The sequence below is a fragment of the Sphaerodactylus townsendi genome, linkage group LG05 (genome assembly GCF_021028975.2).
Source record: "Sphaerodactylus townsendi isolate TG3544 linkage group LG05, MPM_Stown_v2.3, whole genome shotgun sequence".
Classification (NCBI taxonomy): Eukaryota; Metazoa; Chordata; class Lepidosauria; order Squamata; family Sphaerodactylidae; genus Sphaerodactylus; species Sphaerodactylus townsendi.
The window spans coordinates 71,972,860-71,998,396 of NC_059429.1; the positions used below are offsets into that span (position 1 = coordinate 71,972,860).

General features: G+C 57.2%; 1 protein-coding gene across 1 annotated transcript; it reads right to left on the reverse strand.

Annotated features, from left to right (window-relative positions):
- Nucleotides 1-447: 447 nt before the first annotated feature.
- On the reverse strand, nucleotides 448-17,213 carry RAD54L (RAD54 like). The gene is made up of 13 exons (XM_048496194.1): nucleotides 17,148-17,213; nucleotides 15,400-15,688; nucleotides 14,689-14,813; nucleotides 13,060-13,210; nucleotides 12,278-12,404; nucleotides 11,877-11,951; nucleotides 9,930-10,060; nucleotides 6,145-6,255; nucleotides 5,927-6,050; nucleotides 4,981-5,059; nucleotides 4,067-4,246; nucleotides 2,559-2,722; nucleotides 448-1,940 (listed from the first exon to the last, which is right to left on the reverse strand). The coding sequence occupies exons 2-13, from the start codon at nucleotides 15,623-15,625 to the stop codon at nucleotides 1,739-1,741; spliced, it is 1,695 nt and encodes a 564-aa protein (XP_048352151.1). The 5' UTR covers nucleotides 15,626-15,688; nucleotides 17,148-17,213; the 3' UTR covers nucleotides 448-1,738.
- Nucleotides 17,214-25,537: the final 8,324 nt, after the last annotated feature.

Consider the following 25,537-nt stretch of genomic DNA (forward strand, 5'->3'; position numbering starts at 1 on the left):
GGCAGAGTGGATAGTGACCCTTCAGATGAGCATTGTAACCATTGCAAATTCAACCCTCAGTCACTTGGGAGCAGACCTGACTCTCCCTCTCCCTACATACACCAGAGTTCTATTTACAGCAGTCTGACAGAAAATTCCCTGGTCTTCTGAAATGACAGTGAACATTATACTGCATTTTATTGCAAGCCAGCTATCACCAGAAGATCAAACCTAACTTCCTAGTAATTTAATAGCTATAAATATTAACTTTTGCTTAGGGACCTAGTTTATTCTAACTGTTCAATCAACAAAAGACTGTTAAACCATCAGTTGGTTAAGGATGAATTTCTCCTAATAATAAACCTCTGTTTCGCTTTGAGACGGCATACTAATACAAGAGCTATTTATTTTGTTGCAGCCTAGGACACGTTTTAAGTTTGATTTTAAATGAACTGCACTTATTCTTTCAAAAAGAAAGCAATTCAGTTTTAATAATTTAACATCCTTTTAAAAATCCAGAAAAGGCAGCTTTTTAAGTATGTCTTCAAAATAAAGATAATTAATCCTTCCCCCACAAGCAATATATATTCCACAAGAACATTAGAAAAGATATTCATGATTTGTCTTATCTTTCCCACATGAGCAGGTTTCATTAATATAAACTCTAGCATTCAAGATACCGCAATAAATAACCAAATCAAGTGTCTCCCTGCATTTGGAATATGAAGCTTTTTTTCAGTGTAACACATTTCCCTACAGCTCTGCAAGTGGGTAAAAACACATTTGCCTGGATCATGCCTACAAAATATTCCATTGACCTTGCATTCTGCCTTATCCAACATGCCAACTCTCAGCAATAGAACAAACAGTATACTTCTTTCTTTCCTGTACACAGCTGCATTCAGCCCTCACATGTCACCATATTAAAGAAAAATAAATGTTGTGCATAACTGGTTTTGCTAGACTTGTACTTTGTCAATTCCGTGTGATATTGTGAACTGTGGTTAAACACAACATAAACACATGTGGTTTAATCATTTAGTTCCTCAATCAGCATTCTGGGTCTCGATTAAACCTTGGTTGAGGATCGTAAACCACAGCTGTGCACATAATAGTTCATGAGTCAGTGGCCAATTGCAGTTTTTAGTTCAAGAAAGGGAAACAGGAGCCCCTGCAAGTCTGCCAACAAGCTGAGTTTATGGTTACATGTGACATTTGAATGCAGCTAAGGGGAAAAAATGGAAATCTAAGTATGGGCTGTTACTTTGATCTATAGACTTTCTCATAATAGGTTAGGATACACAATGAAGCAGTAGGCTGCCCAGAAAAATACAGTGACATGACAGCAAATGAGATCTGTTAAGATTTGTCACTTCTATTCTTCTCTGAAAGTTCCAGTACAAGTAATTCTTCAAAGCCATCTTGCCTAACAAAATAAGGAGTGCCTATTGATTGCCTCTGAACTATTTCTACCTTTGGCTTCTTCCTTTCCAAAAACACACAGATACCATGATAAGAACGACACAAGCTTCCCTTCCAGAAACAATCGTTATAGGGTTTTTTAAATGAGTTTTGTTAAACATATGATTTTCCAATGCTCTTCATCAGCATAGTCTAAATACGTGAGAAACTTTCTATTACGTTACAGTGTGTGGGAGTTGCCTCAATGCTCTCAGTCAACAGCCATAGAGGTGTCAATGTTCTGCTTTCACAGAAGTGAAACAGCTTGAATTTCAGAAGGATTAGTCCAAACCAACAGTCATGGTATCCCCTTTTGCTCCTCATGGGAATGATGGTGGAAAGCAAAGGTGACAGCAGCATCCCAGGCAGCCTTTAGGACAGTGTCCCGGAGACCACGTTTTTCTGCACAGTGGTTCCACTGAGAGAGATCAAAAGTGCAATCAGACCCCTCAGGAGGGGGCCTGACTTGATGGTTATTCACACAGCGACGACACTTGATCCTGTAACAAACAATACATTTTTTTAGAAGGACCAGATGCTTTATATGGATTTTAAATTTAGAACAATTTGCTTAATTAAGGGCCAACAGATTAAAAGCAATGTTTGATTTCACATGTGAAACAGACATGAGAAATTCATTCATGATGCCAACACAGGCCACATTCATAATTAGTGGGAAAGTATTGAGGCAGACAAAAAAAAGGTCCAATTCAAAATTTTCAGCTAAGCAACCAGTCTTATAATGTAGACATTGTCTCTGTAAGACAACCTCAGGTAAACGCAATATAATGAAAAGTCATGCAGACTGAGATTGCACTAGAATTAATATTTGTAGGGGGTCTACTCATGCCTACAACAAAAAGGTCTCAGCAAAATAGGTTTTATCCATCTGACCTATAAACCATGAAATCAGCATTTACCAATCCAGTCTGAATTGCTGAGCCATGAGCAGAGAATGTTAAACTCAGTGGAATGTGGAAAATGGAGTGAGCTAACACCACTATTGCACATACACATCTTTAAGCGCAACTGAAAACTAAGTATGCCCTTCAATTACGTCCCACAATCCTCAACACACAAAACAGCCACTCCGCAATGCAGATCTTTCATAGACTTACTTGTCATGGGTATCACTTGTAGTGGTCTCATTAAAAGTGAAAAGTTCTTTCAGTTCCCCAAGAGAGAAATGCCTTTCCACATCTTGCTCCTCATCTACTACACAGCTGCTGAGTGCCTTCTTGTGGGTTTGTCGCTGGAAGATCTTTTCTTCAATTGTTCCTGTCTACAGAGATACAAAATTGTCTGGTGTTGCACCTTGGGAAAATGAGGATTCAAGTACCGTGTGTGTGTTTTAGCCAAAATCTGAGGTTTATTCATGTCAAGACCCTGTCAAGATTTCAGCTCTTTCCTGGCTCTGGCCATGAGACTATTGGGTAGGCCAGGAGAAGGTGGCACTGTGGGAGTCTTTAGCTTGTTATGCTGGTAACCCTATGCTTGTGTATTATCGTTTTTAGGCATGTAGTAACTTTTCTCATCCTGTAAGGCAGCCAACACCTTGGCCTCATCTCTGTTTTGGCCTTGGAAGCTTTGCACAGCCTGAGAATGTTTCTAGTGATTTCACTAGAATGATGGGATGCCGAGGAAAAGTGTAAGAGGGGTGTTTGGGGAAGGAATATTAACCAGAGGTTGTGCAGTGGAACTCAGGTCCAGCAAGACTTGCTTATATCCTGTTCACAATGCTGCTGTCAACAAACCAATTTCTGAATCCAAAAGTCAAGTTATTGCGGAGAGGTTGACAGATCCCAACAAGTTGGCTTCTAGTGATGTACTGTACTGTAAGCCACTCGAGATTCCTAGTCAAAAGGAGAGCTGATTTCAAGCATTTCTCATCTTGCACCATTCTTTGGGATCTCCTCTCTGAACATTAATCCAGCACCAATCCATAAATGTAAGGAAGATCTGAAATTTGGTTAAATGTAACATCTGCAGAGAATAAGAGTTATTCACCTACTAGTTGGGATATTACTTGCTGGCCAGCATTAGACTGCTAAAATATTAGACTAGAATACTTCTGCTTAAATCAATGACTTGGTCTAAATTCCTTGGTCTAAATTCCTTAAGCACAGAACAGGATGTATGAAATAAAGAAGGATTCTATGGCTCCTGCCAAAAAAGCAGGAATCCATGATAGGCTATAATTCCTGTTCAAAGGCAGCAGCAGCTCAACAATTGCATTCTGCTCCTCCCCAAATAAAATCATCAGAAATCCAAGCTTTAAATGCCAAATGTGGATTACTTTTCCATGCAAATTAGCCTTTCATCTCTAAATGGATTATGGGGCCATTTTGCAAGATATTCAGGGAAAATTATATGATTGATCTGGTAAACCTTTGGTGAAGGTTCAGCCAGTTCTACAATCAATATGTCTACTGTTAGCACTATAGGGAAAGAGTCAAATGACAGCTGGGTGTCAACACAGAAATACCTAATAGCTTCAAATGCCATGGCACAGCACCCCAGTGCATTCAGAATTGGAAACCTGAAAAACTGGTTTTTTCCTTCCCTTAAGCAGACACATTTTTCAATATCTGTGAATATCAGGGCTACAAAATGCAACCGCTATTACCGAGAGCAACCGATAGATATAGCAAGTCTTCTTCTGACCATCTCTCCACACACGGGCCATGGCTTGTTCATCATTGGCTGGATTCCAATCAGGGTCAAACATCACAAGTCTGTTTGCTCCAATCAAGTTTAAGCCACAGCCACCAGCTTTGCTGCTCAGCATGAAAATGAATTCAGGACTCTATGATATCAAGATAAAGTAAGTAAGTGCTGTGTACTGATGAGACTGTTGTAAAAAAACTAGAGGAGAAAAACTAGACTGTCAAATACCTTTAGTATTAATTGAAAGTCAAGCAAACACACTTTTCAAAGTTAATTGCCCAGCTTTTATCTCTTCTCAAACAAGGTAAGTTGATAAGAGTAAGCTGTCCAATAAACCTGCCTAATTCAATTCCAACCTTCGCTATGAATCTCTGCTGTAACTGGCAGCTCCACATACACAGTCAAACATCAGCCATAAAAAGTCAATGAAAGTTAATAACTACGGTGTACCAGAGAACTACTGGCATTGCTAGAAAAGGTTTAAACATTTCAGTTGTGATGACACGAACAAAGGCAGACACTCAAAAGGAGCCTCCCTCTCATTACTTCCCCACATCTCTGTTCTATGGCGCACAGAGATTCCTGGATTGCTGAGTAGAACCTGATGTTGTACTTTGTTGGCACGCATGAACCTTGAACATTCTATTAGATGATTTACTTGAAAGAGCTTCTTGCCGGTGTAAAGTGGCTGTATAATCAAAATCTTTGATTCAAGCGGAGATGCAGCAATTTGTGGTTATGATAGAATTCACAAATTGGGGGACATGACAGTAGAATACATGAAGCCAACAAAGAGGGCCTTTTGACTGAAGGCTAATTACTGCTGCTCTGAACTGTACAATGGTAGAACTTGACATCAGAAATTTCACTCACAGAGGCAGCGTTGAAACGTTCCACTATCTTTGCTCTCTTTTTAATGGACATGGTGCCATCCAGACGGACGTACAAGTACCTTGCCAAAACAAACAAACAGAAGCATAATATAAATACAACTCCAATTCACAAGACAGTTCTACAAATTAACGTCATGGACCACTGGTGGCAGGCATGCTTTGCATACAGAAGACCCCAGGTTCCCTGGCACAAATAAAAGATCTGAAACAGCGAACATCTGAAAAGGATTTTTCTGTATGAAGATCATGCAAAGCTGCTGCTACTCACAGTAGACAGTACGGACCCTGATAGACCAGTTATTTGAATTAGACAGCTGGTAGCATTTTAAAAAAAAACATGCAGAAAACAGAGTTTTAGTGCAAACCCAGGAGTCAGACCAAGTGAGTCCCACTATTTCCACTGAAAAGAATTTCCCTAGTTAGGACTGTCCCAGCAGCAATATGAATAGTAATTGGTTGACAACCACAGCCCTCATCCACACTGTTACAATTGTGTGTGTGTACATACTCATATAGAGGATTTTGACATGATAAATGGAATTAAAAGACATGGCTACATCAAATGCAAGTTTGTTGGATACTCAGTGTGTTTAGACTTTACAAATAAGATAGGTGTTGGTGGACACCCATCTACTATTTCAAAGTAGGGATTCCAAAGTACAATTTATACTAACTGTTGTTTGTTATGACATCTGTATTTACAGCATGGTATGAACACCACTGCCCCTTGTGTCCACCTAGCCAGAGTCAGAAGTACAGGAAAGATATCATCCTGGCCAGCAGGTCAAGAGTCACCAAGAAACTGATAAACACAAACTGGGATCTATTACTTTAGTCTGAAGCTAACCAGAGTTCATTCATAAACCACAATTTGCCATGATATTCAAATACAGTTAGAGATACACAGAAAGTAATCCAGGTCATACCTTCTAGTTCTGCAGAGTTTCTCAAAGAGGTCCAGTGTCTGAGTGTAATTCGATACTAGAACTACCTTATCATTGCTGGTGCTCCTGGTAACTGCCAAGATATAGTCCAAAACCAGCATCTTTCCTGCATGAAAAATGCACACACAGCACACTGAGGAATCCATCCCCAATACAGGTCCCTGTACCAACACATATAACAATTGGCATCAAAAATTTACCTGAGAGCTGTGGCTCTAAGGATTTAATGTTGTAACCAGGAGGGAACAATTGCAGAGCACCCACAAACCCTTCTTCCTCCTCCACACATTTCTCGTAGATCAGAGCAGGATCTGAAAAACAGAGTTCAGGAGTCACTGCAATGCATGGAAGTTAGTGAACTTACCATAACAAGGCAGAAAGATCGGTCTTCATATAATGGGAATGGTTGTCTTAAAATACTACCCAGATACTATCAGAAATACTTGGAGCACCTATTTCATATGATCTTAACAGGTCTGTAATCAATACCTTGTACAATGTCTTGTGTCAATTTGGTTGGTCCTAACAAAATGTACTACATGGATTTAGTGTGGACAAACATGACTGTTTACAACTTTTATCAACTATCTTGTCAAGTAATTAACATATGCCAATATACATATCATGTAAGGTCCAACTGTGTCAATGTCTCTGCACTACAGGGATAATTGCTGCGCTAAAAGTATCTTCCAGCAGTGGTAATTATGACTGTACAACCCTTTCCTGTTTCACAACTACTTTCAAAGGCAAAGGTTCTCTTCATTTATTATGATCTTGTCTCTCACATACATTATTGGATGGATGATTATAAGCATTCCTCAGCTCAGAAGGATGGAGTGGAGAAAAACAATTGCGCTGCTGAAAAATGGCCTTTGCAGAAACATGAACTCTGCTTATTAATAGACTTCGGGAAATTAAAGAGCTAAGGAGTTTCCCGTGGGAGACCATAGGGCCTAACATGCATTTCCTCAATCACCAATGACTTGCATCCTCAGAGTTCCCATTTTATAAAATTAAAATTGTGACTAACTCAAAAAAGTTGCTTAATTATTACCCCAAATAGAATTGCCCTTTAGTAATCTAGTTACTTGAAAAAGGTGAACAGCACAGTCCTAAGGAGGGAGGCAGAAGAGTTGAGCCCTATGCCAATATATCTTGAAGATACCCTGATGTAAGGGCCATTTATGCCAGGGCAGAGCTCAAGTGTGACTGATCCACTTTTGCACACCAGTACATCTCCTGCACAGAGTGCTTCACCAACATAAGGGGGAAATCCAGAGAGAGTGACTGGTATTGGTTTGGCTGCCAGTACCTTGGCAGCCAGGGAAGGCCGTCTTAAGTGCAAAGTGGCACTGCGAACAATGGTGGCGCAGCCCAAAGGTGCTCACTGTAGGTTATTTTTACGTCAAGGAGAACCCACTGTTTTCCAATGGTGTGAACAGGAGCTGCAGACAGGTAAGGGTGCTATGGATGACATAAGTGCATTGGTATGAAGAGGGGGAGCTGCAGTGCTAAGATGACAGGCCTCCCCCAAGGGCTGCCAACTGGACTCTGTGGCAACCCCTCATGGACCCCTCTGTGCTGACCAGAGAGCCCTTGGTCCATGTTGCAAATGCGCTTGTCTCCGTGTTTGTTTGCTGCAGATAGAGATCCAACAGGGAGAGTTCTGGCTCTAACTGCTGACTCTCCATGTCACCCTAAGCCTTGACTGCAGAACAAGTCTACCGTGAAAGGCATCCAGGATATGAAGATGGCTGCCCAGTTGGTCCTCTTCCTCACTGAAAACCGCACTGGGAGAGTGATACCTATTTTCTCAAAGGAGATGCAGAAATGAAGATGGTTGCTCTCAGCTCCACTGCCCCAGCAGCTGCTCAATAAAGTGTATTCAAAGGCCACTACTGGTTTCTTTGTGTCTGTCCCAGGGCCTCTTGGAGGGAGGAGTGGTGAGCCTCATTGGAGTTGTGGATGCTGCAAGCAGCCCATGAGTGAATGGAGCTCTTCTTGCAAATGATGATGGAACATCTGCATGGACAGACCTTGGGGTGCCAAACTCTCGGCCTCAGAACGGAGACACACCTACCAAAAGTGATAACAGTGCCTGGATGCCCTGCAGACCACACAGTTCAATCAGTAGAGACAGCAGTATTTCTTGGGCCAGGGCAGCAGTGGAGAGGGATGGGGCAGCTCAGATCAAGGGTAGGCATGGGCACATTGGGAATGGCGTCTATGGGTCCTATGAGATGAATGGGACCATCAAGTCCCTGTACAGTGAGGGAAGGCAAATTGCAGGTGGAACCGACAGCATGAAATGGCTTCCAGACACCTTTTGCTTTAAAGGGTTGTCTTCGACAGTCTTCGGATTCTATCCCCCAACCTTCTCCAGGTGACCGCAGCCAAGCTGCATGGAAGCCAATCTGAGGGGACAAGTGTACGTGTCCCAGTGGAGCCCGCCTTGCCAATGGTGACCTTCACTGAGTGCCCTGGGTGGAAAGTATGGCTAGGCATGGGAAGGGTGGTGGTGGTGCAGAGGTGGTTCTGAACTGCATCTCATGGGGGTGACTCACTGGCCCACTACACATACAGAGGCTGCTGGATCACCCCTCCTCTAGGGTGCCTGAAGGTGGTGGAAGGCAAAAGGCTCCTTGGGTGGTAGGGTATCGCTGGCACCAAATGTGCTTCCCTACCCACTCTCCCTCTATATGCGCTTTGGATGGGTGAGCGGGTGAAGTTGGCGCCCACACCAACAAGCACCAAGGGTCTGAAGATTGTACTAGGTCTGGGGTTGCCAGATCTCCCAGGACTATCAGCTGGGGATTGGGGGGTGGATAAGGATGCCAGTTGCAGATTGAGGAACTCCTAGAAATCTGGGGAAGGAGACTAGGGAGGGGAGGGACCTCAATGAGGTCTAATGTTACATAGTCCAACCTTTGAAGCATACCAGTTCTTCAGGGAAACTGGTCTCTGGAGTCTGGAGATGGGCTGTGATTTTGAGAAATTCCCTGGTTCCATCAAGAGGCTGTCATCACTTCTAGGCCCATTTATGGGATAAGGAGGATGCACCACTGACAGAGAATTTCCCTCCCTGGCCCTGTTCCTCCCATCCCCTCGGTTGGGTCAGTCACTTGGCTCAGCCCTTGTGCTCCTTGAGCCATAATTGGCTAAGGCTGCCCTGCTATTACCCTCCACGGACTGCTGTGGACTATACAACTGTGCCTAGCAATGAAATGAATGAGCATTTCAAACTGTGAATTCCAGAAGGACAAGTTTTTGGCTAAATGACAAGAGTCAGAATTCAAAATACTTCTAGGAAAGTTCCAACTGGGGGGAAGGTGTGAAAGTTTCTATCCACCTAACAACAGACATAAAATATCCATAACACAAACTAACTTTTGCACAATCTCAAAATGGAGTTCAGATTTTTAAAACTAAAGCCAAACTATCAAGGAATGCAACGTACATTATCATGATTGATAAGGGCTCAATTGATCACAGTTTCCCAATTGTCTTCACTCTTTTTCATTCCATAAACTACTAGACTGACTCCTCTTCCACATGTTTCAATTGGAGCTGGCCATTGCAAACCCCAGTCTGCTTTTAGTTTACATACACAAGGGTCATAGCCATTAGAGCCGAATACTTGAGCATCAGTGTCACTTTTTAATAACTTAATTGGAGATTATGAAGTTATTTCTGCTCCCTCCAATTGTAAGGCCCTATTTTTAAACCTTGGCTTGTCATTGAGAATCTTTGAGGTAAAGTTCTCACTCTGAATATATTTTAAAAATAGAGTATCATAACTGATTATTTTTGTATATAATGGCTGTCATCCACAAAGCCTGCTTCTCAGAACATACAGCCACCACCTATAGCAAGGTGCTATGAAGACACAATAAAGGGTGCCGTAGTTTCACCTTCACAGGGTCCTTAAGTTTAGGGCATGTTACAAGCAAACATAAATTACTGTAATTCGGGACAAATCACTCACGATTGCAAAGCTTCTTCAGAGATGTGATTGAAGAGAGAGATGAAACACTGATCTTTCCTCCTTTCAGATCTTCAGCTGGTTTTGCTTGCTTTAAGAAGTGTTTGTACAATTCAGACTGAAGAAGAGTCAGCCTGATGTGAAAAGACAGCACTTATCAGGCTGTGATTACTGAACTACTAATATAAAGCTACAGCTGGATCATATGAATTATTTAGACCGAAAGGCATTGCAATTATAAACTGCTCACATTTTCAAAAGCTACTGAACTCTCTTGTTTCCAAATCAGAACTAACAGTAGCTTAAGTTTCCTTGACTTCAGTGGAATTTAGAAGATGAATAATATGCTAGCCTGAAAAACCCCCAGAGATGTTACCTGTCCTGTCCTCGTTGCTTCCATTACCTACCATCCGTTACATTTCCTGAAGTGCATGCAAACTTTCATAATGGCAGTCAGAGCTGAAATACCAGCCCCATTTTGCCAAGAAAGCTTTTTGGATAACCTTGAAACAGTCAATCTTTTTGGCTTAACCTATTTCCCAGGATTGTTGCAAAGATAAAATGCTGAACAGAAGAATGAAACAAGATGCCTTGGGTCCCCAGTGAGAAGAAAGGTGAGTATACTGGTAATTATTCACCTTATGGTGAATTATTGCAATATTGCCCCCTCATCCATTTTATCTACACAACAACCCTGTGAGGGAGGTAAGGCCGAGTGTGACTGGCTCAAGGTCACTCTGCAAGCTTCCGTGGCAGAGTGGAGATTTGAACCTGAGTTTCTTAGATCATGGTCTAACACTCTAACCAATACTACACACTGACCCACCATTAAATAAATGAATAGATAAATGATTCAAGTAAAAGCATCTATTTATTTATCTTGTTAATGCACAACTAATTGTGATAAGTGTACATAGAATAATTTTAAATATATTTGCTTTTTTGTCTAAGTGAGCAGGATGCCAGAGCTGCTAATTCAAACATATTCCATATTGTCGAAGGCTTTCACGGCCAGAATCACTGGGGTGCTGTGTGGTTTCCAGGCTGTATGGCCATGTTCTAGCAGCATTCTCTCCTGACATTTCGCCTGCATCTGTTGCTGGCATCCTCTGAAGATGCCAGGCACACATGCAGGCAAAACGTCAGGAAAGAATGCTGCTAGAACACAGCCATACAGCCCAGAAAACACACAGCACCCCATATTCCATATTTCTAAAATAAACATTTTTCTACTGACCATGGGTTGGGTTTTTTGTGAGGGAGGGGGATTTGCATATATCAACGCATCTGAGCAGGGATAGTAGTTCTAAAACATGTCAGACAGTCACAACCGTATAATAAGTGCCCCTTCTACTCTATTCCTCCGGTTTTCGGAGTCCCCCTGTCATCTAGGGGACCCACTTTTGTTACTGTCTTGTTCCCCCTTTTGGGGGGGGGGTTAATCTGGGGTATTGCTGACGCCATTTTACTGAATTACTGCTGCGTTTTAAATATTTAAACTTTTAAACTTACATTTTAATTTAATGGGGTTTTGTTTATATACTGTATGTGGAATCCATGTTGTACACCGCCCAGAGCCCTTTTGGGATTGGGTGGTATAGAAATCCCATAAATAAAATAAATAAATAATTAGAGTTCTTTATGCCAACATTTAATTAACTATTTCAGTGGAAATTATTCAAAACATTTACATCCCCCATTCTTGGACTATGTGACTTGCATGCAAAACAAAACACAAATAGGAAAGTTAACTCAAGGGCAGAAGGAACATTTTGCCAGTACTGCATACTACTTATTGAAATATACACTCAAGAGATTTTCTTATTACTTCTTCTAAGCTCTGCATTCAGCCTAAATCTGAATGCTTCAGTGCAATAACAAATTCACCCAACATCTAGATTAAATGAGAAGTCTCTGCTTTATTTTAGAAGCAGCCCTTCATTCTTATACCTGCAACATACCACCTGCTCAATTTTCACTGGGAGATATTTGGAGAGGATATCAGAAGTTCTTCTTATAAGACACCTAGGAAGAAACAAAACAAAATTAATGCTACTAGTACAAAGCTCTAAGCTTATGCCTAGCTTTCAGCAATGTTACTAACAGAGAGAGACCTCTTAGACTTGAAATCTGTAGTCTTCTCATCAGCTTCACACAGACGAAGTGTTGGTAAATGGAATCATAGGGATGAATGGATCACTTATTGAGCTTCTAACAGAAATGATCAGGATTAGCTCTAAGACAAACAATGAGTCAAGGGGCTTCTATGGTGAAGGTTTCTCATTGCACCCTAAAAAATTGGACATGCTGCTATAAGGGTCACAGCATAAATGTTTTGGGGAAGACTTCACCTGTTGACAATGCCGATCAGCTCTTTCAGTCTCTCCTCCCCCTTCTGCCTATCTTCTTCCTTTGCATCTGCATCCCTGCCTTTCAAGATGGGAATTTCAAAGTGCTTTTTAAACTCCTGAGCTGTTCCTGTTCAGGATAAGAAAAAACGCTTGTTATTAATATTTTATCAAACATTTGGCAACACTATTTCAAACAATGTCATTTTCTATTTCATTCTTAACAAGGACCCTGCTGCCCCCAAACCTCTCTCAAGTCAAGTTGTGAACATTCATTTTAGCTACATGAGGCATAGTTTCAAATTTTTAAAAAGAGTGTCCCACATTACTCATCATTTCTGTCACCTGCCCATCACCTTAAGATCTACTATCCATGAATTAAATAATTCATGTTACAGAGCAACTGAAATATTGAGAGGACTTCCACCGCTGGAAAATGCCTAGGATGACAAACACAATACTGACTTCTGGGGCAAACTGGGAGGGCCATAGTTGGTATGGCTGGAAAAATCATCATGGTTCTATAAAGAAAGCAGACATTTTCCTGATGGATTCTTACAAGAACCTTCTTTTTTTTAAACTTCAAAGAAAGCTGATTCCTCTAGACTTTCAAATTCATTAGTAGAACAGAGTTATGCCATAAAATTGTGTGCGTCTGATTCATAGGACAATGTGACATACATTAGCAAGAATACATTCATGTCGAGTCAACATTGGGAGATGGAGGGCTGGGCTGCCAGTTGCCAACTCCTGTGTGAGGAGATTATGCTGCTAAAGGTCCCAACCTAAAATTCCAGAGTTGACAAAATGTACTAGGCTGAAGTATTCAAGGAGGTCATTCTGAATGGGGGTTCCCGAGATGAGCACCCGTCGTTGCGTATTCAAGCTGTTGAGCGCCTGATATGTTTGGTTGTCTGAGTTCTTCAGCCTGTGGCCCTGAAAAATAGATTATTGAACACGGTACTCAGACAGAAAATATAATTTTATTCATGTTTACTTTTACTGAACTGAAATAATGTATTTACCTTACAGTGACAGCTAACCAGCAAGTATAAAGGCATTGTGATCTCTAGTAACAAGATGGTAATACACAGTTGTTAGGTGAACTTTATAAACACACTTACTCATCTACTTTCAGTACGGCCTTTATGAAAATGTTTTGAATCCACTGGGTGCCACTAGTGCTCAGCGTAAAAGAGGCAAGAGGCAAATTCGGCTACAAAACCAATGTGCAGAAAAAAAACTGTACTGGATTAAGTTGTTCCTCAAGGGAACTATATGTTTCCCCTTAGGAAAGTTACACCAGGAATTTGAAGAGAATCATTTATCCAAATTCAGGCTCTTAAAATCCAATGACTAGCAATAGGTTCCTGAAGTAATAACTTTATAAAAGGGCAAATTCTAACAAATATTTCCTTACAGTACCTTCTAATGAAACACAGGTTCAGATACCTACTCAGCTATTCATACAGAAGGATTCCTAGCTCAGTTGTAAAGAACATGATTTCTGTGTAAATGGTGCTAAGTTCAGTCCCAGAAATTTCCACTTAAAATGATCTGAAGTAAAAAAAAAGGTGGGCAAGAACTCTCCTCAAGACACTGCATAACTGCAAGTTACTGGTTGAACATTCAATCATTCCATTTTAGTTTGCACTTCATCAGTAAGCACACTCCTTCCAAAAGAATTTCTGTCCTCCTTCAAGAGCTGCCACAAGAACAGAGTTTGTCTTAAACAGACAGTGTTTGATTCTTCCATCTGATTTTATTAGCCTTCTTCCTCCATTTCTGAAAGGCCATCTTGAAGAGGGACAGAAGGAGGATGCAGGTCCTGATGCTCCATGAGTTCACCCTGACAAGCAAAATACTGCCTCTGTCAATTCTCTTCTGGTTTCTCTCTATCTCTCTCTTGTTAGGCAGGGCTGGATCCCACCAATAGCCCTCTAGCTATTCTCTCTGCCAGTCTGACATCCAAAGAAGCAATGATGACTTTACAATTCAGCTTGACTTGTTTAAGTATTTCAGCTACTGCAAGCTTAACCTGGATACAGTTATCAATGCTGTGTCACTCTCAACATGTCTTCAGTACAAATGTTTATTTTTATGCAAACATGCCCCCCACCATAATAAATATCCCCATTTAATGAGGAGTAATAGTAATTACTAATGGCTATAATGCATAGTCAAAATGTTAGACATGGGAAGGGAGCAATTAAGTATTGTCAGTGTCTCAGTTGCACTTAATATGGAAGCATGAACAAACCTTTCTGACCTTTATGGGACAGTAAGATTTGAGAGAGATGCCGTACAAGCGATTAGACACAACTGGCCAGACCCATCACATCAGTTCAGACTCCCAGGACGAGTTCTGGGAGATCAACCATCACTACAGAAAATATCAATTGTCTTCCACATACCTCATCGCATATGACCATCCCAACACTCCCTTTCTGTAGAACCTCAGCATGAAGACGAAAAGTCTCATAAGAAATTATCAAGATGGGAGATGGAACTCTAAGGCCTCTCTGATTCATAAAGCCAGCTATTGGGAAAAGCAAAAAAGGTAAGGGGAAAAGTGTATGAGTATGTATGTGAAAGCCATACAGAAGCATTAAGAATTTTAAAATGGAGTTAAGAATAGCATGCGTCCCATGTGAAAGATTAGTCCAAGTAAATTATTTACTCACTGGAAAGTCACTGGAAAGAGAAGTTTTTCTTTTTTAGATCTCCATTCAGTATGTACTCTTTTTATGTGTTGCTTTACCGTACTTTAGGTATGTAAAGTGCTTACTAATCCATATCTCTATATTAACCACTCCTCAGCCGAGTTGGTACTAAGTCACATTCTTCCAGGGACAACAATCGATCTACCAAACTTCCCACACACATCCTGCTCTGTGCTGGCCTCTCTACACTCATAATCCTTTAGCTCTGCTGTTTCTGCCTCTGTGTAAGTCCATAAACATATGTATTAAATTACTCAACATAAATCACAATCCTTAACTGAACAAGCTCTTGCAAAAATTTGTTCATATTCTTGGTTGGAAGCTATTCTGCAATTCAGCTAATGCAGTGTCCCTTTCCAACAGTCTTAAAAAAAAGATGCGCATAACATACCCCTTTCATACCTAACTTCCTGTTTATCTCCTCCTTGGAGCCTCCATCAATAGCCAATGGCTGGATCCTTCCTCCGAGCCATTTGCCCACTTCATTGTACCAGTTTTTCACCAGGCTGGAGGGCGAGACCACAATTGCCTTGTCAATTTCAGGCTTGCAATCTGGGCTTTGGCGTAAAAGTGTCCACATCAGCGTGATACACTGCAAGGTCTTACCCAGACCCATCTCATCTGCCATGATGCAGCCATGACTTCCAGGAATCCGACGACCTGTGACACAATCCCACAGGAACTTTACTCCCTGCACAAAGGAACATTTGAGTCAGATAAACTTGAAAGATAAACAGTAATATTGCATTACCCAATGGCATCACAGAACTAAAGTATGTTGCTATTTAGAGAGTTACCCCAACAGACATATAGAAAAGCATCTAGAATGATACATGCAGAAGTTGCCACTGTGTTCACATTCACTTGGTGTTAAATGTCCTGAAACAGAATACTATGAATAGCAGTATTTTCAGAATTTAAGACGCAAGACAGGAACAAACACACACTGCTGAAATTAAGCATTTAGTAGGCACAATACCACTCAACCTTTTATCCCATTCCAGAGATGTGCAAAAACAGAAGATACCAAATGCTCAAGTACCAGCACTCTCATAAAAGCATTTCAAAATGGTGCATATCTGTTAGTGTTAGGGTAGATGGGGAGCTAAAGGTATTCAAGACTGATCACAACATCACTTTGCCATTTCCATAAATGACCAAAGGCATAGAAAACTAGTGTGTATTACATGCCATAAAGTTGCTTCCGACTTGTGACCCTATGAATTAATAGACTCCAAACATGATATCAACAGCCTTGCTCAGTCTTGCAAACTGCAGGCCATGGATTTCTTGAATCAGTCTGTCTCATAAGTTTTCTTCTTTTCCAGTGCCTCCAGCTTTTCCTAGCACTGTCTTTTCCAGTGTCTCCTTCTTTCTTGTAATGTAACTGAAGTACAGTAACCGCAGTTTAATAACTTTAACTTCTAAGGATAGTTCAGGCATGATTTTATCTAGAACCCACTTATTATAGAAAATTTGAGAGAGAAACTAAATAAATTGTTTAGAAAAATACATTTCTCTATAGTGCATGGTTTTAACAGCAACCAACAGGTTGATTTACAGTAACTTAGGCGGATTCTGCATGGGCAATAAATAGCGCTCCTGGAATGGTAAAATATTGTTCCAAGGGCGCTGTTTGCATGGCTGCCACCTCTGAAACAAGGAAACGCTGTGCTTTTTCCAGGGAAACTGTGTTTCCCTGCCGGCACTGTTTGCAGCACTGGCTTCAAGGCGCCACTTTTCGGAGCCGTTATTTCCCCCACCACCTTCTCTCCTTGCCAAGCTCTGAGGAATAAGAAGGGACGGTCACACTGCTCTGCGACCTCCGGGGGTCGCAGGGCAGCGAGGATGTGGCTCCCCATCCCTTGGAGCTTGGCAAGGAGAGAAGATGAGTAGGGGGAAAGGAAATGGAGGCACCTCCATGCAGAGGCACCTCCGTGGGCAGCAGTCACTCTGGGGCTGCTCGTACCACAGCGTGTGAACGGCCCCGGGGCTCCACCAGTATCAGATATGCCGGTGGGACGCCGCTGCCCTTGTCCATGCAGAATCCGCCTTAGAAAAGGGCAGTTTGCTACAAAGTTTTCAGATTCCTTAAATAAGTGGTTCAAAATAGTTACAGATTGTTGTATGTGGTTTCTCACAACACTCACCTCTCTCTGATGGGGTCGTAAAATGCAACTGAGAACAGGATCCACCACAACATGAACAGGCACTTTTTCCCTAAAAAAAACCCCAGATCTGAGTAAGTACATTTGCCCAAATGCTGTTCTGAGAAATTTTCCGGAGTGATATAAGGACTATAGTTTCCAACATACAATCTTGTTTCGCAAAAAAGATAGGCTCTTAGGATGCAATTATTCTCAGATTTAATTTAACTTAATTGTTCCATTTATAAACTGCTGACCCCTGAGCGAGAGTTCAAAGCAGCACACAACACTATATACAATGAAAATACCATTCGATATAAAAATTTTCAATAACAATTAATACAAAATGGCACCCTTCAGAATCTACTAAGCCCAGAAGCAGTTGAAAATCTGAAATTCAAAAGTAGCTTTGACTACGGTACATCCAGGAACAGCCACAAAATAATTCATTTCTGTGGCACTCACAATTTGGGAAACAGAAATAAACAGCACTGAGCTTGTTCTGTAATTCCTGCTTGATAAAGAAACACTGGGAAGCAAGAGATTGATGTTTGTTCTCATAAGTTTATACCAGGGGTAGGGAACCTGTGGCTCTCCAGATGTTCAGGAACTGGGGGGGGGGGGGGGTGGGGGGGGGGGGGGGTGGGGGGGGGGGGGGGTGGGGGGGGGGGGGGGTGGGGGGGGGGGGGGGTGGGGGGGGGGGGGGGTGGGGGGGGGGGGGGGTGGGGGGGGGGGGGGGTGGGGGGGGGGGGGGGTGGGGGGGGGGGGGGGTGGGGGGGGGGGGGGGTGGGGGGGGGGGGGGGTGGGGGGGGGGGGGGGTGGGGGGGGGGGGGGGTGGGGGGGGGGGGGGGTGGGGGGGGGGGGGGGTGGGGGGGGGGGGGGGTGGGGGGGGGGGGGGGTGGGGGGGGGGGGGGGTGGGGGGGGGGGGGGGTGGGGGGGGGGGGGGGTGGGGGGGGGGGGGGGTGGGGGGGGGGGGGGGTGGGGGGGGGGGGGGGTGGGGGGGGGGGGGGGTGGGGGGGGGGGGGGGTGGGGGGGGGGGGGGGTGGGGGGGGGGGGGGGTGGGGGGGGGGGGGGGTGGGGGGGGGGGGGGGTGGGGGGGGGGGGGGGTGGGGGGGGGGGGGGGTGGGGGGGGGGGGGGGTGGGGGGGGGGGGGGGTGGGGGGGGGGGGGGGTGGGGGGGGGGGGGGGTGGGGGGGGGGGGGGGTGGGGGGGGGGGGGGGTGGGGGGGGGGGGGGGTGGGGGGGGGGGGGGGTGGGGGGGGGGGGGGGTGGGGGGGGGGGGGGGTGGGGGGGGGGGGGGGTGGGGGGGGGGGGGGGTGGGGGGGGGGGGGGGTGGGGGGGGGGGGGGGTGGGGGGGGGGGGGGGTGGGGGGGGGGGGGGGTGGGGGGGGGGGGGGGTGGGGGGGGGGGGGGGTGGGGGGGGGGGGGGGTGGGGGGGGGGGGGGGTGGGGGGGGGGGGGGGTGGGGGGGGGGGGGGGTGGGGGGGGGGGGGGGTGGGGGGGGGGGGGGGTGGGGGGGGGGGGGGGTGGGGGGGGGGGGGGGTGGGGGGGGGGGGGGGTGGGGGGGGGGGGGGGTGGGGGGGGGGGGGGGTGGGGGGGGGGGGGGGTGGGGGGGGGGGGGGGTGGGGGGGGGGGGGGGTGGGGGGGGGGGGGGGTGGGGGGGGGGGGGGGTGGGGGGGGGGGGGGGTGGGGGGGGGGGGGGGTGGGGGGGGGGGGGGGTGGGGGGGGGGGGGGGTGGGGGGGGGGGGGGGTGGGGGGGGGGGGGGGTGGGGGGGGGGGGGGGTGGGGGGGGGGGGGGGTGGGGGGGGGGGGGGGTGGGGGGGGGGGGGGGTGGGGGGGGGGGGGGGTGGGGGGGGGGGGGGGTGGGGGGGGGGGGGGGTGGGGGGGGGGGGGGGTGGGGGGGGGGGGGGGTGGGGGGGGGGGGGGGTGGGGGGGGGGGGGGGTGGGGGGGGGGGGGGGTGGGGGGGGGGGGGGGTGGGGGGGGGGGGGGGTGGGGGGGGGGGGGGGTGGGGGGGGGGGGGGGTGGGGGGGGGGGGGGGTGGGGGGGGGGGGGGGTGGGGGGGGGGGGGGGTGGGGGGGGGGGGGGGTGGGGGGGGGGGGGGGTGGGGGGGGGGGGGGGTGGGGGGGGGGGGGGGTGGGGGGGGGGGGGGGTGGGGGGGGGGGGGGGTGGGGGGGGGGGGGGGTGGGGGGGGGGGGGGGTGGGGGGGGGGGGGGGTGGGGGGGGGGGGGGGTGGGGGGGGGGGGGGGTGGGGGGGGGGGGGGGTGGGGGGGGGGGGGGGTGGGGGGGGGGGGGGGTGGGGGGGGGGGGGGGTGGGGGGGGGGGGGGGTGGGGGGGGGGGGGGGTGGGGGGGGGGGGGGGTGGGGGGGGGGGGGGGTGGGGGGGGGGGGGGGTGGGGGGGGGGGGGGGTGGGGGGGGGGGGGGGTGGGGGGGGGGGGGGGTGGGGGGGGGGGGGGGTGGGGGGGGGGGGGGGTGGGGGGGGGGGGGGGTGGGGGGGGGGGGGGGTGGGGGGGGGGGGGGGTGGGGGGGGGGGGGGGTGGGGGGGGGGGGGGGTGGGGGGGGGGGGGGGTGGGGGGGGGGGGGGGTGGGGGGGGGGGGGGGTGGGGGGGGGGGGGGGTGGGGGGGGGGGGGGGTGGGGGGGGGGGGGGGTGGGGGGGGGGGGGGGTGGGGGGGGGGGGGGGTGGGGGGGGGGGGGGGTGGGGGGGGGGGGGGGTGGGGGGGGGGGGGGGTGGGGGGGGGGGGGGGTGGGGGGGGGGGGGGGTGGGGGGGGGGGGGGGTGGGGGGGGGGGGGGGTGGGGGGGGGGGGGGGTGGGGGGGGGGGGGGGTGGGGGGGGGGGGGGGTGGGGGGGGGGGGGGGTGGGGGGGGGGGGGGGTGGGGGGGGGGGGGGGTGGGGGGGGGGGGGGGTGGGGGGGGGGGGGGGTGGGGGGGGGGGGGGGTGGGGGGGGGGGGGGGTGGGGGGGGGGGGGGGTGGGGGGGGGGGGGGGTGGGGGGGGGGGGGGGTGGGGGGGGGGGGGGGTGGGGGGGGGGGGGGGTGGGGGGGGGGGGGGGTGGGGGGGGGGGGGGGTGGGGGGGGGGGGGGGTGGGGGGGGGGGGGGGTGGGGGGGGGGGGGGGTGGGGGGGGGGGGGGGTGGGGGGGGGGGGGGGTGGGGGGGGGGGGGGGTGGGGGGGGGGGGGGGTGGGGGGGGGGGGGGGTGGGGGGGGGGGGGGGTGGGGGGGGGGGGGGGTGGGGGGGGGGGGGGGTGGGGGGGGGGGGGGGTGGGGGGGGGGGGGGGTGGGGGGGGGGGGGGGTGGGGGGGGGGGGGGGTGGGGGGGGGGGGGGGTGGGGGGGGGGGGGGGTGGGGGGGGGGGGGGGTGGGGGGGGGGGGGGGTGGGGGGGGGGGGGGGTGGGGGGGGGGGGGGGTGGGGGGGGGGGGGGGTGGGGGGGGGGGGGGGTGGGGGGGGGGGGGGGTGGGGGGGGGGGGGGGTGGGGGGGGGGGGGGGTGGGGGGGGGGGGGGGTGGGGGGGGGGGGGGGTGGGGGGGGGGGGGGGTGGGGGGGGGGGGGGGTGGGGGGGGGGGGGGGTGGGGGGGGGGGGGGGTGGGGGGGGGGGGGGGTGGGGGGGGGGGGGGGTGGGGGGGGGGGGGGGTGGGGGGGGGGGGGGGTGGGGGGGGGGGGGGGTGGGGGGGGGGGGGGGTGGGGGGGGGGGGGGGTGGGGGGGGGGGGGGGTGGGGGGGGGGGGGGGTGGGGGGGGGGGGGGGTGGGGGGGGGGGGGGGTGGGGGGGGGGGGGGGTGGGGGGGGGGGGGGGTGGGGGGGGGGGGGGGTGGGGGGGGGGGGGGGTGGGGGGGGGGGGGGGTGGGGGGGGGGGGGGGTGGGGGGGGGGGGGGGTGGGGGGGGGGGGGGGTGGGGGGGGGGGGGGGTGGGGGGGGGGGGGGGTGGGGGGGGGGGGGGGTGGGGGGGGGGGGGGGTGGGGGGGGGGGGGGGTGGGGGGGGGGGGGGGTGGGGGGGGGGGGGGGTGGGGGGGGGGGGGGGTGGGGGGGGGGGGGGGTGGGGGGGGGGGGGGGTGGGGGGGGGGGGGGGTGGGGGGGGGGGGGGGTGGGGGGGGGGGGGGGTGGGGGGGGGGGGGGGTGGGGGGGGGGGGGGGTGGGGGGGGGGGGGGGTGGGGGGGGGGGGGGGTGGGGGGGGGGGGGGGTGGGGGGGGGGGGGGGTGGGGGGGGGGGGGGGTGGGGGGGGGGGGGGGTGGGGGGGGGGGGGGGTGGGGGGGGGGGGGGGTGGGGGGGGGGGGGGGTGGGGGGGGGGGGGGGTGGGGGGGGGGGGGGGTGGGGGGGGGGGGGGGTGGGGGGGGGGGGGGGTGGGGGGGGGGGGGGGTGGGGGGGGGGGGGGGTGGGGGGGGGGGGGGGTGGGGGGGGGGGGGGGTGGGGGGGGGGGGGGGTGGGGGGGGGGGGGGGTGGGGGGGGGGGGGGGTGGGGGGGGGGGGGGGTGGGGGGGGGGGGGGGTGGGGGGGGGGGGGGGTGGGGGGGGGGGGGGGTGGGGGGGGGGGGGGGTGGGGGGGGGGGGGGGTGGGGGGGGGGGGGGGTGGGGGGGGGGGGGGGTGGGGGGGGGGGGGGGTGGGGGGGGGGGGGGGTGGGGGGGGGGGGGGGTGGGGGGGGGGGGGGGTGGGGGGGGGGGGGGGTGGGGGGGGGGGGGGGTGGGGGGGGGGGGGGGTGGGGGGGGGGGGGGGTGGGGGGGGGGGGGGGTGGGGGGGGGGGGGGGTGGGGGGGGGGGGGGGTGGGGGGGGGGGGGGGTGGGGGGGGGGGGGGGTGGGGGGGGGGGGGGGTGGGGGGGGGGGGGGGTGGGGGGGGGGGGGGGTGGGGGGGGGGGGGGGTGGGGGGGGGGGGGGGTGGGGGGGGGGGGGGGTGGGGGGGGGGGGGGGTGGGGGGGGGGGGGGGTGGGGGGGGGGGGGGGTGGGGGGGGGGGGGGGTGGGGGGGGGGGGGGGTGGGGGGGGGGGGGGGTGGGGGGGGGGGGGGGTGGGGGGGGGGGGGGGTGGGGGGGGGGGGGGGTGGGGGGGGGGGGGGGTGGGGGGGGGGGGGGGTGGGGGGGGGGGGGGGTGGGGGGGGGGGGGGGTGGGGGGGGGGGGGGGTGGGGGGGGGGGGGGGTGGGGGGGGGGGGGGGTGGGGGGGGGGGGGGGTGGGGGGGGGGGGGGGTGGGGGGGGGGGGGGGTGGGGGGGGGGGGGGGTGGGGGGGGGGGGGGGTGGGGGGGGGGGGGGGTGGGGGGGGGGGGGGGTGGGGGGGGGGGGGGGTGGGGGGGGGGGGGGGTGGGGGGGGGGGGGGGTGGGGGGGGGGGGGGGTGGGGGGGGGGGGGGGTGGGGGGGGGGGGGGGTGGGGGGGGGGGGGGGTGGGGGGGGGGGGGGGTGGGGGGGGGGGGGGGTGGGGGGGGGGGGGGGTGGGGGGGGGGGGGGGTGGGGGGGGGGGGGGGTGGGGGGGGGGGGGGGTGGGGGGGGGGGGGGGTGGGGGGGGGGGGGGGTGGGGGGGGGGGGGGGTGGGGGGGGGGGGGGGTGGGGGGGGGGGGGGGTGGGGGGGGGGGGGGGTGGGGGGGGGGGGGGGTGGGGGGGGGGGGGGGTGGGGGGGGGGGGGGGTGGGGGGGGGGGGGGGTGGGGGGGGGGGGGGGTGGGGGGGGGGGGGGGTGGGGGGGGGGGGGGGTGGGGGGGGGGGGGGGTGGGGGGGGGGGGGGGTGGGGGGGGGGGGGGGTGGGGGGGGGGGGGGGTGGGGGGGGGGGGGGGTGGGGGGGGGGGGGGGTGGGGGGGGGGGGGGGTGGGGGGGGGGGGGGGTGGGGGGGGGGGGGGGTGGGGGGGGGGGGGGGTGGGGGGGGGGGGGGGTGGGGGGGGGGGGGGGTGGGGGGGGGGGGGGGTGGGGGGGGGGGGGGGTGGGGGGGGGGGGGGGTGGGGGGGGGGGGGGGTGGGGGGGGGGGGGGGTGGGGGGGGGGGGGGGTGGGGGGGGGGGGGGGTGGGGGGGGGGGGGGGTGGGGGGGGGGGGGGGTGGGGGGGGGGGGGGGTGGGGGGGGGGGGGGGTGGGGGGGGGGGGGGGTGGGGGGGGGGGGGGGTGGGGGGGGGGGGGGGTGGGGGGGGGGGGGGGTGGGGGGGGGGGGGGGTGGGGGGGGGGGGGGGTGGGGGGGGGGGGGGGTGGGGGGGGGGGGGGGTGGGGGGGGGGGGGGGTGGGGGGGGGGGGGGGTGGGGGGGGGGGGGGGTGGGGGGGGGGGGGGGTGGGGGGGGGGGGGGGTGGGGGGGGGGGGGGGTGGGGGGGGGGGGGGGTGGGGGGGGGGGGGGGTGGGGGGGGGGGGGGGTGGGGGGGGGGGGGGGTGGGGGGGGGGGGGGGTGGGGGGGGGGGGGGGTGGGGGGGGGGGGGGGTGGGGGGGGGGGGGGGTGGGGGGGGGGGGGGGTGGGGGGGGGGGGGGGTGGGGGGGGGGGGGGGTGGGGGGGGGGGGGGGTGGGGGGGGGGGGGGGTGGGGGGGGGGGGGGGTGGGGGGGGGGGGGGGTGGGGGGGGGGGGGGGTGGGGGGGGGGGGGGGTGGGGGGGGGGGGGGGTGGGGGGGGGGGGGGGTGGGGGGGGGGGGGGGTGGGGGGGGGGGGGGGTGGGGGGGGGGGGGGGTGGGGGGGGGGGGGGGTGGGGGGGGGGGGGGGTGGGGGGGGGGGGGGGTGGGGGGGGGGGGGGGTGGGGGGGGGGGGGGGTGGGGGGGGGGGGGGGTGGGGGGGGGGGGGGGTGGGGGGGGGGGGGGGTGGGGGGGGGGGGGGGTGGGGGGGGGGGGGGGTGGGGGGGGGGGGGGGTGGGGGGGGGGGGGGGTGGGGGGGGGGGGGGGTGGGGGGGGGGGGGGGTGGGGGGGGGGGGGGGTGGGGGGGGGGGGGGGTGGGGGGGGGGGGGGGTGGGGGGGGGGGGGGGTGGGGGGGGGGGGGGGTGGGGGGGGGGGGGGGTGGGGGGGGGGGGGGGTGGGGGGGGGGGGGGGTGGGGGGGGGGGGGGGTGGGGGGGGGGGGGGGTGGGGGGGGGGGGGGGTGGGGGGGGGGGGGGGTGGGGGGGGGGGGGGGTGGGGGGGGGGGGGGGTGGGGGGGGGGGGGGGTGGGGGGGGGGGGGGGTGGGGGGGGGGGGGGGTGGGGGGGGGGGGGGGTGGGGGGGGGGGGGGGTGGGGGGGGGGGGGGGTGGGGGGGGGGGGGGGTGGGGGGGGGGGGGGGTGGGGGGGGGGGGGGGTGGGGGGGGGGGGGGGTGGGGGGGGGGGGGGGTGGGGGGGGGGGGGGGTGGGGGGGGGGGGGGGTGGGGGGGGGGGGGGGTGGGGGGGGGGGGGGGTGGGGGGGGGGGGGGGTGGGGGGGGGGGGGGGTGGGGGGGGGGGGGGGTGGGGGGGGGGGGGGGTGGGGGGGGGGGGGGGTGGGGGGGGGGGGGGGTGGGGGGGGGGGGGGGTGGGGGGGGGGGGGGGTGGGGGGGGGGGGGGGTGGGGGGGGGGGGGGGTGGGGGGGGGGGGGGGTGGGGGGGGGGGGGGGTGGGGGGGGGGGGGGGTGGGGGGGGGGGGGGGTGGGGGGGGGGGGGGGTGGGGGGGGGGGGGGGTGGGGGGGGGGGGGGGTGGGGGGGGGGGGGGGTGGGGGGGGGGGGGGGTGGGGGGGGGGGGGGGTGGGGGGGGGGGGGGGTGGGGGGGGGGGGGGGTGGGGGGGGGGGGGGGTGGGGGGGGGGGGGGGTGGGGGGGGGGGGGGGTGGGGGGGGGGGGGGGTGGGGGGGGGGGGGGGTGGGGGGGGGGGGGGGTGGGGGGGGGGGGGGGTGGGGGGGGGGGGGGGTGGGGGGGGGGGGGGGTGGGGGGGGGGGGGGGTGGGGGGGGGGGGGGGTGGGGGGGGGGGGGGGTGGGGGGGGGGGGGGGTGGGGGGGGGGGGGGGTGGGGGGGGGGGGGGGTGGGGGGGGGGGGGGGTGGGGGGGGGGGGGGGTGGGGGGGGGGGGGGGTGGGGGGGGGGGGGGGTGGGGGGGGGGGGGGGTGGGGGGGGGGGGGGGTGGGGGGGGGGGGGGGTGGGGGGGGGGGGGGGTGGGGGGGGGGGGGGGTGGGGGGGGGGGGGGGTGGGGGGGGGGGGGGGTGGGGGGGGGGGGGGGTGGGGGGGGGGGGGGGTGGGGGGGGGGGGGGGTGGGGGGGGGGGGGGGTGGGGGGGGGGGGGGGTGGGGGGGGGGGGGGGTGGGGGGGGGGGGGGGTGGGGGGGGGGGGGGGTGGGGGGGGGGGGGGGTGGGGGGGGGGGGGGGTGGGGGGGGGGGGGGGTGGGGGGGGGGGGGGGTGGGGGGGGGGGGGGGTGGGGGGGGGGGGGGGTGGGGGGGGGGGGGGGTGGGGGGGGGGGGGGGTGGGGGGGGGGGGGGGTGGGGGGGGGGGGGGGTGGGGGGGGGGGGGGGTGGGGGGGGGGGGGGGTGGGGGGGGGGGGGGGTGGGGG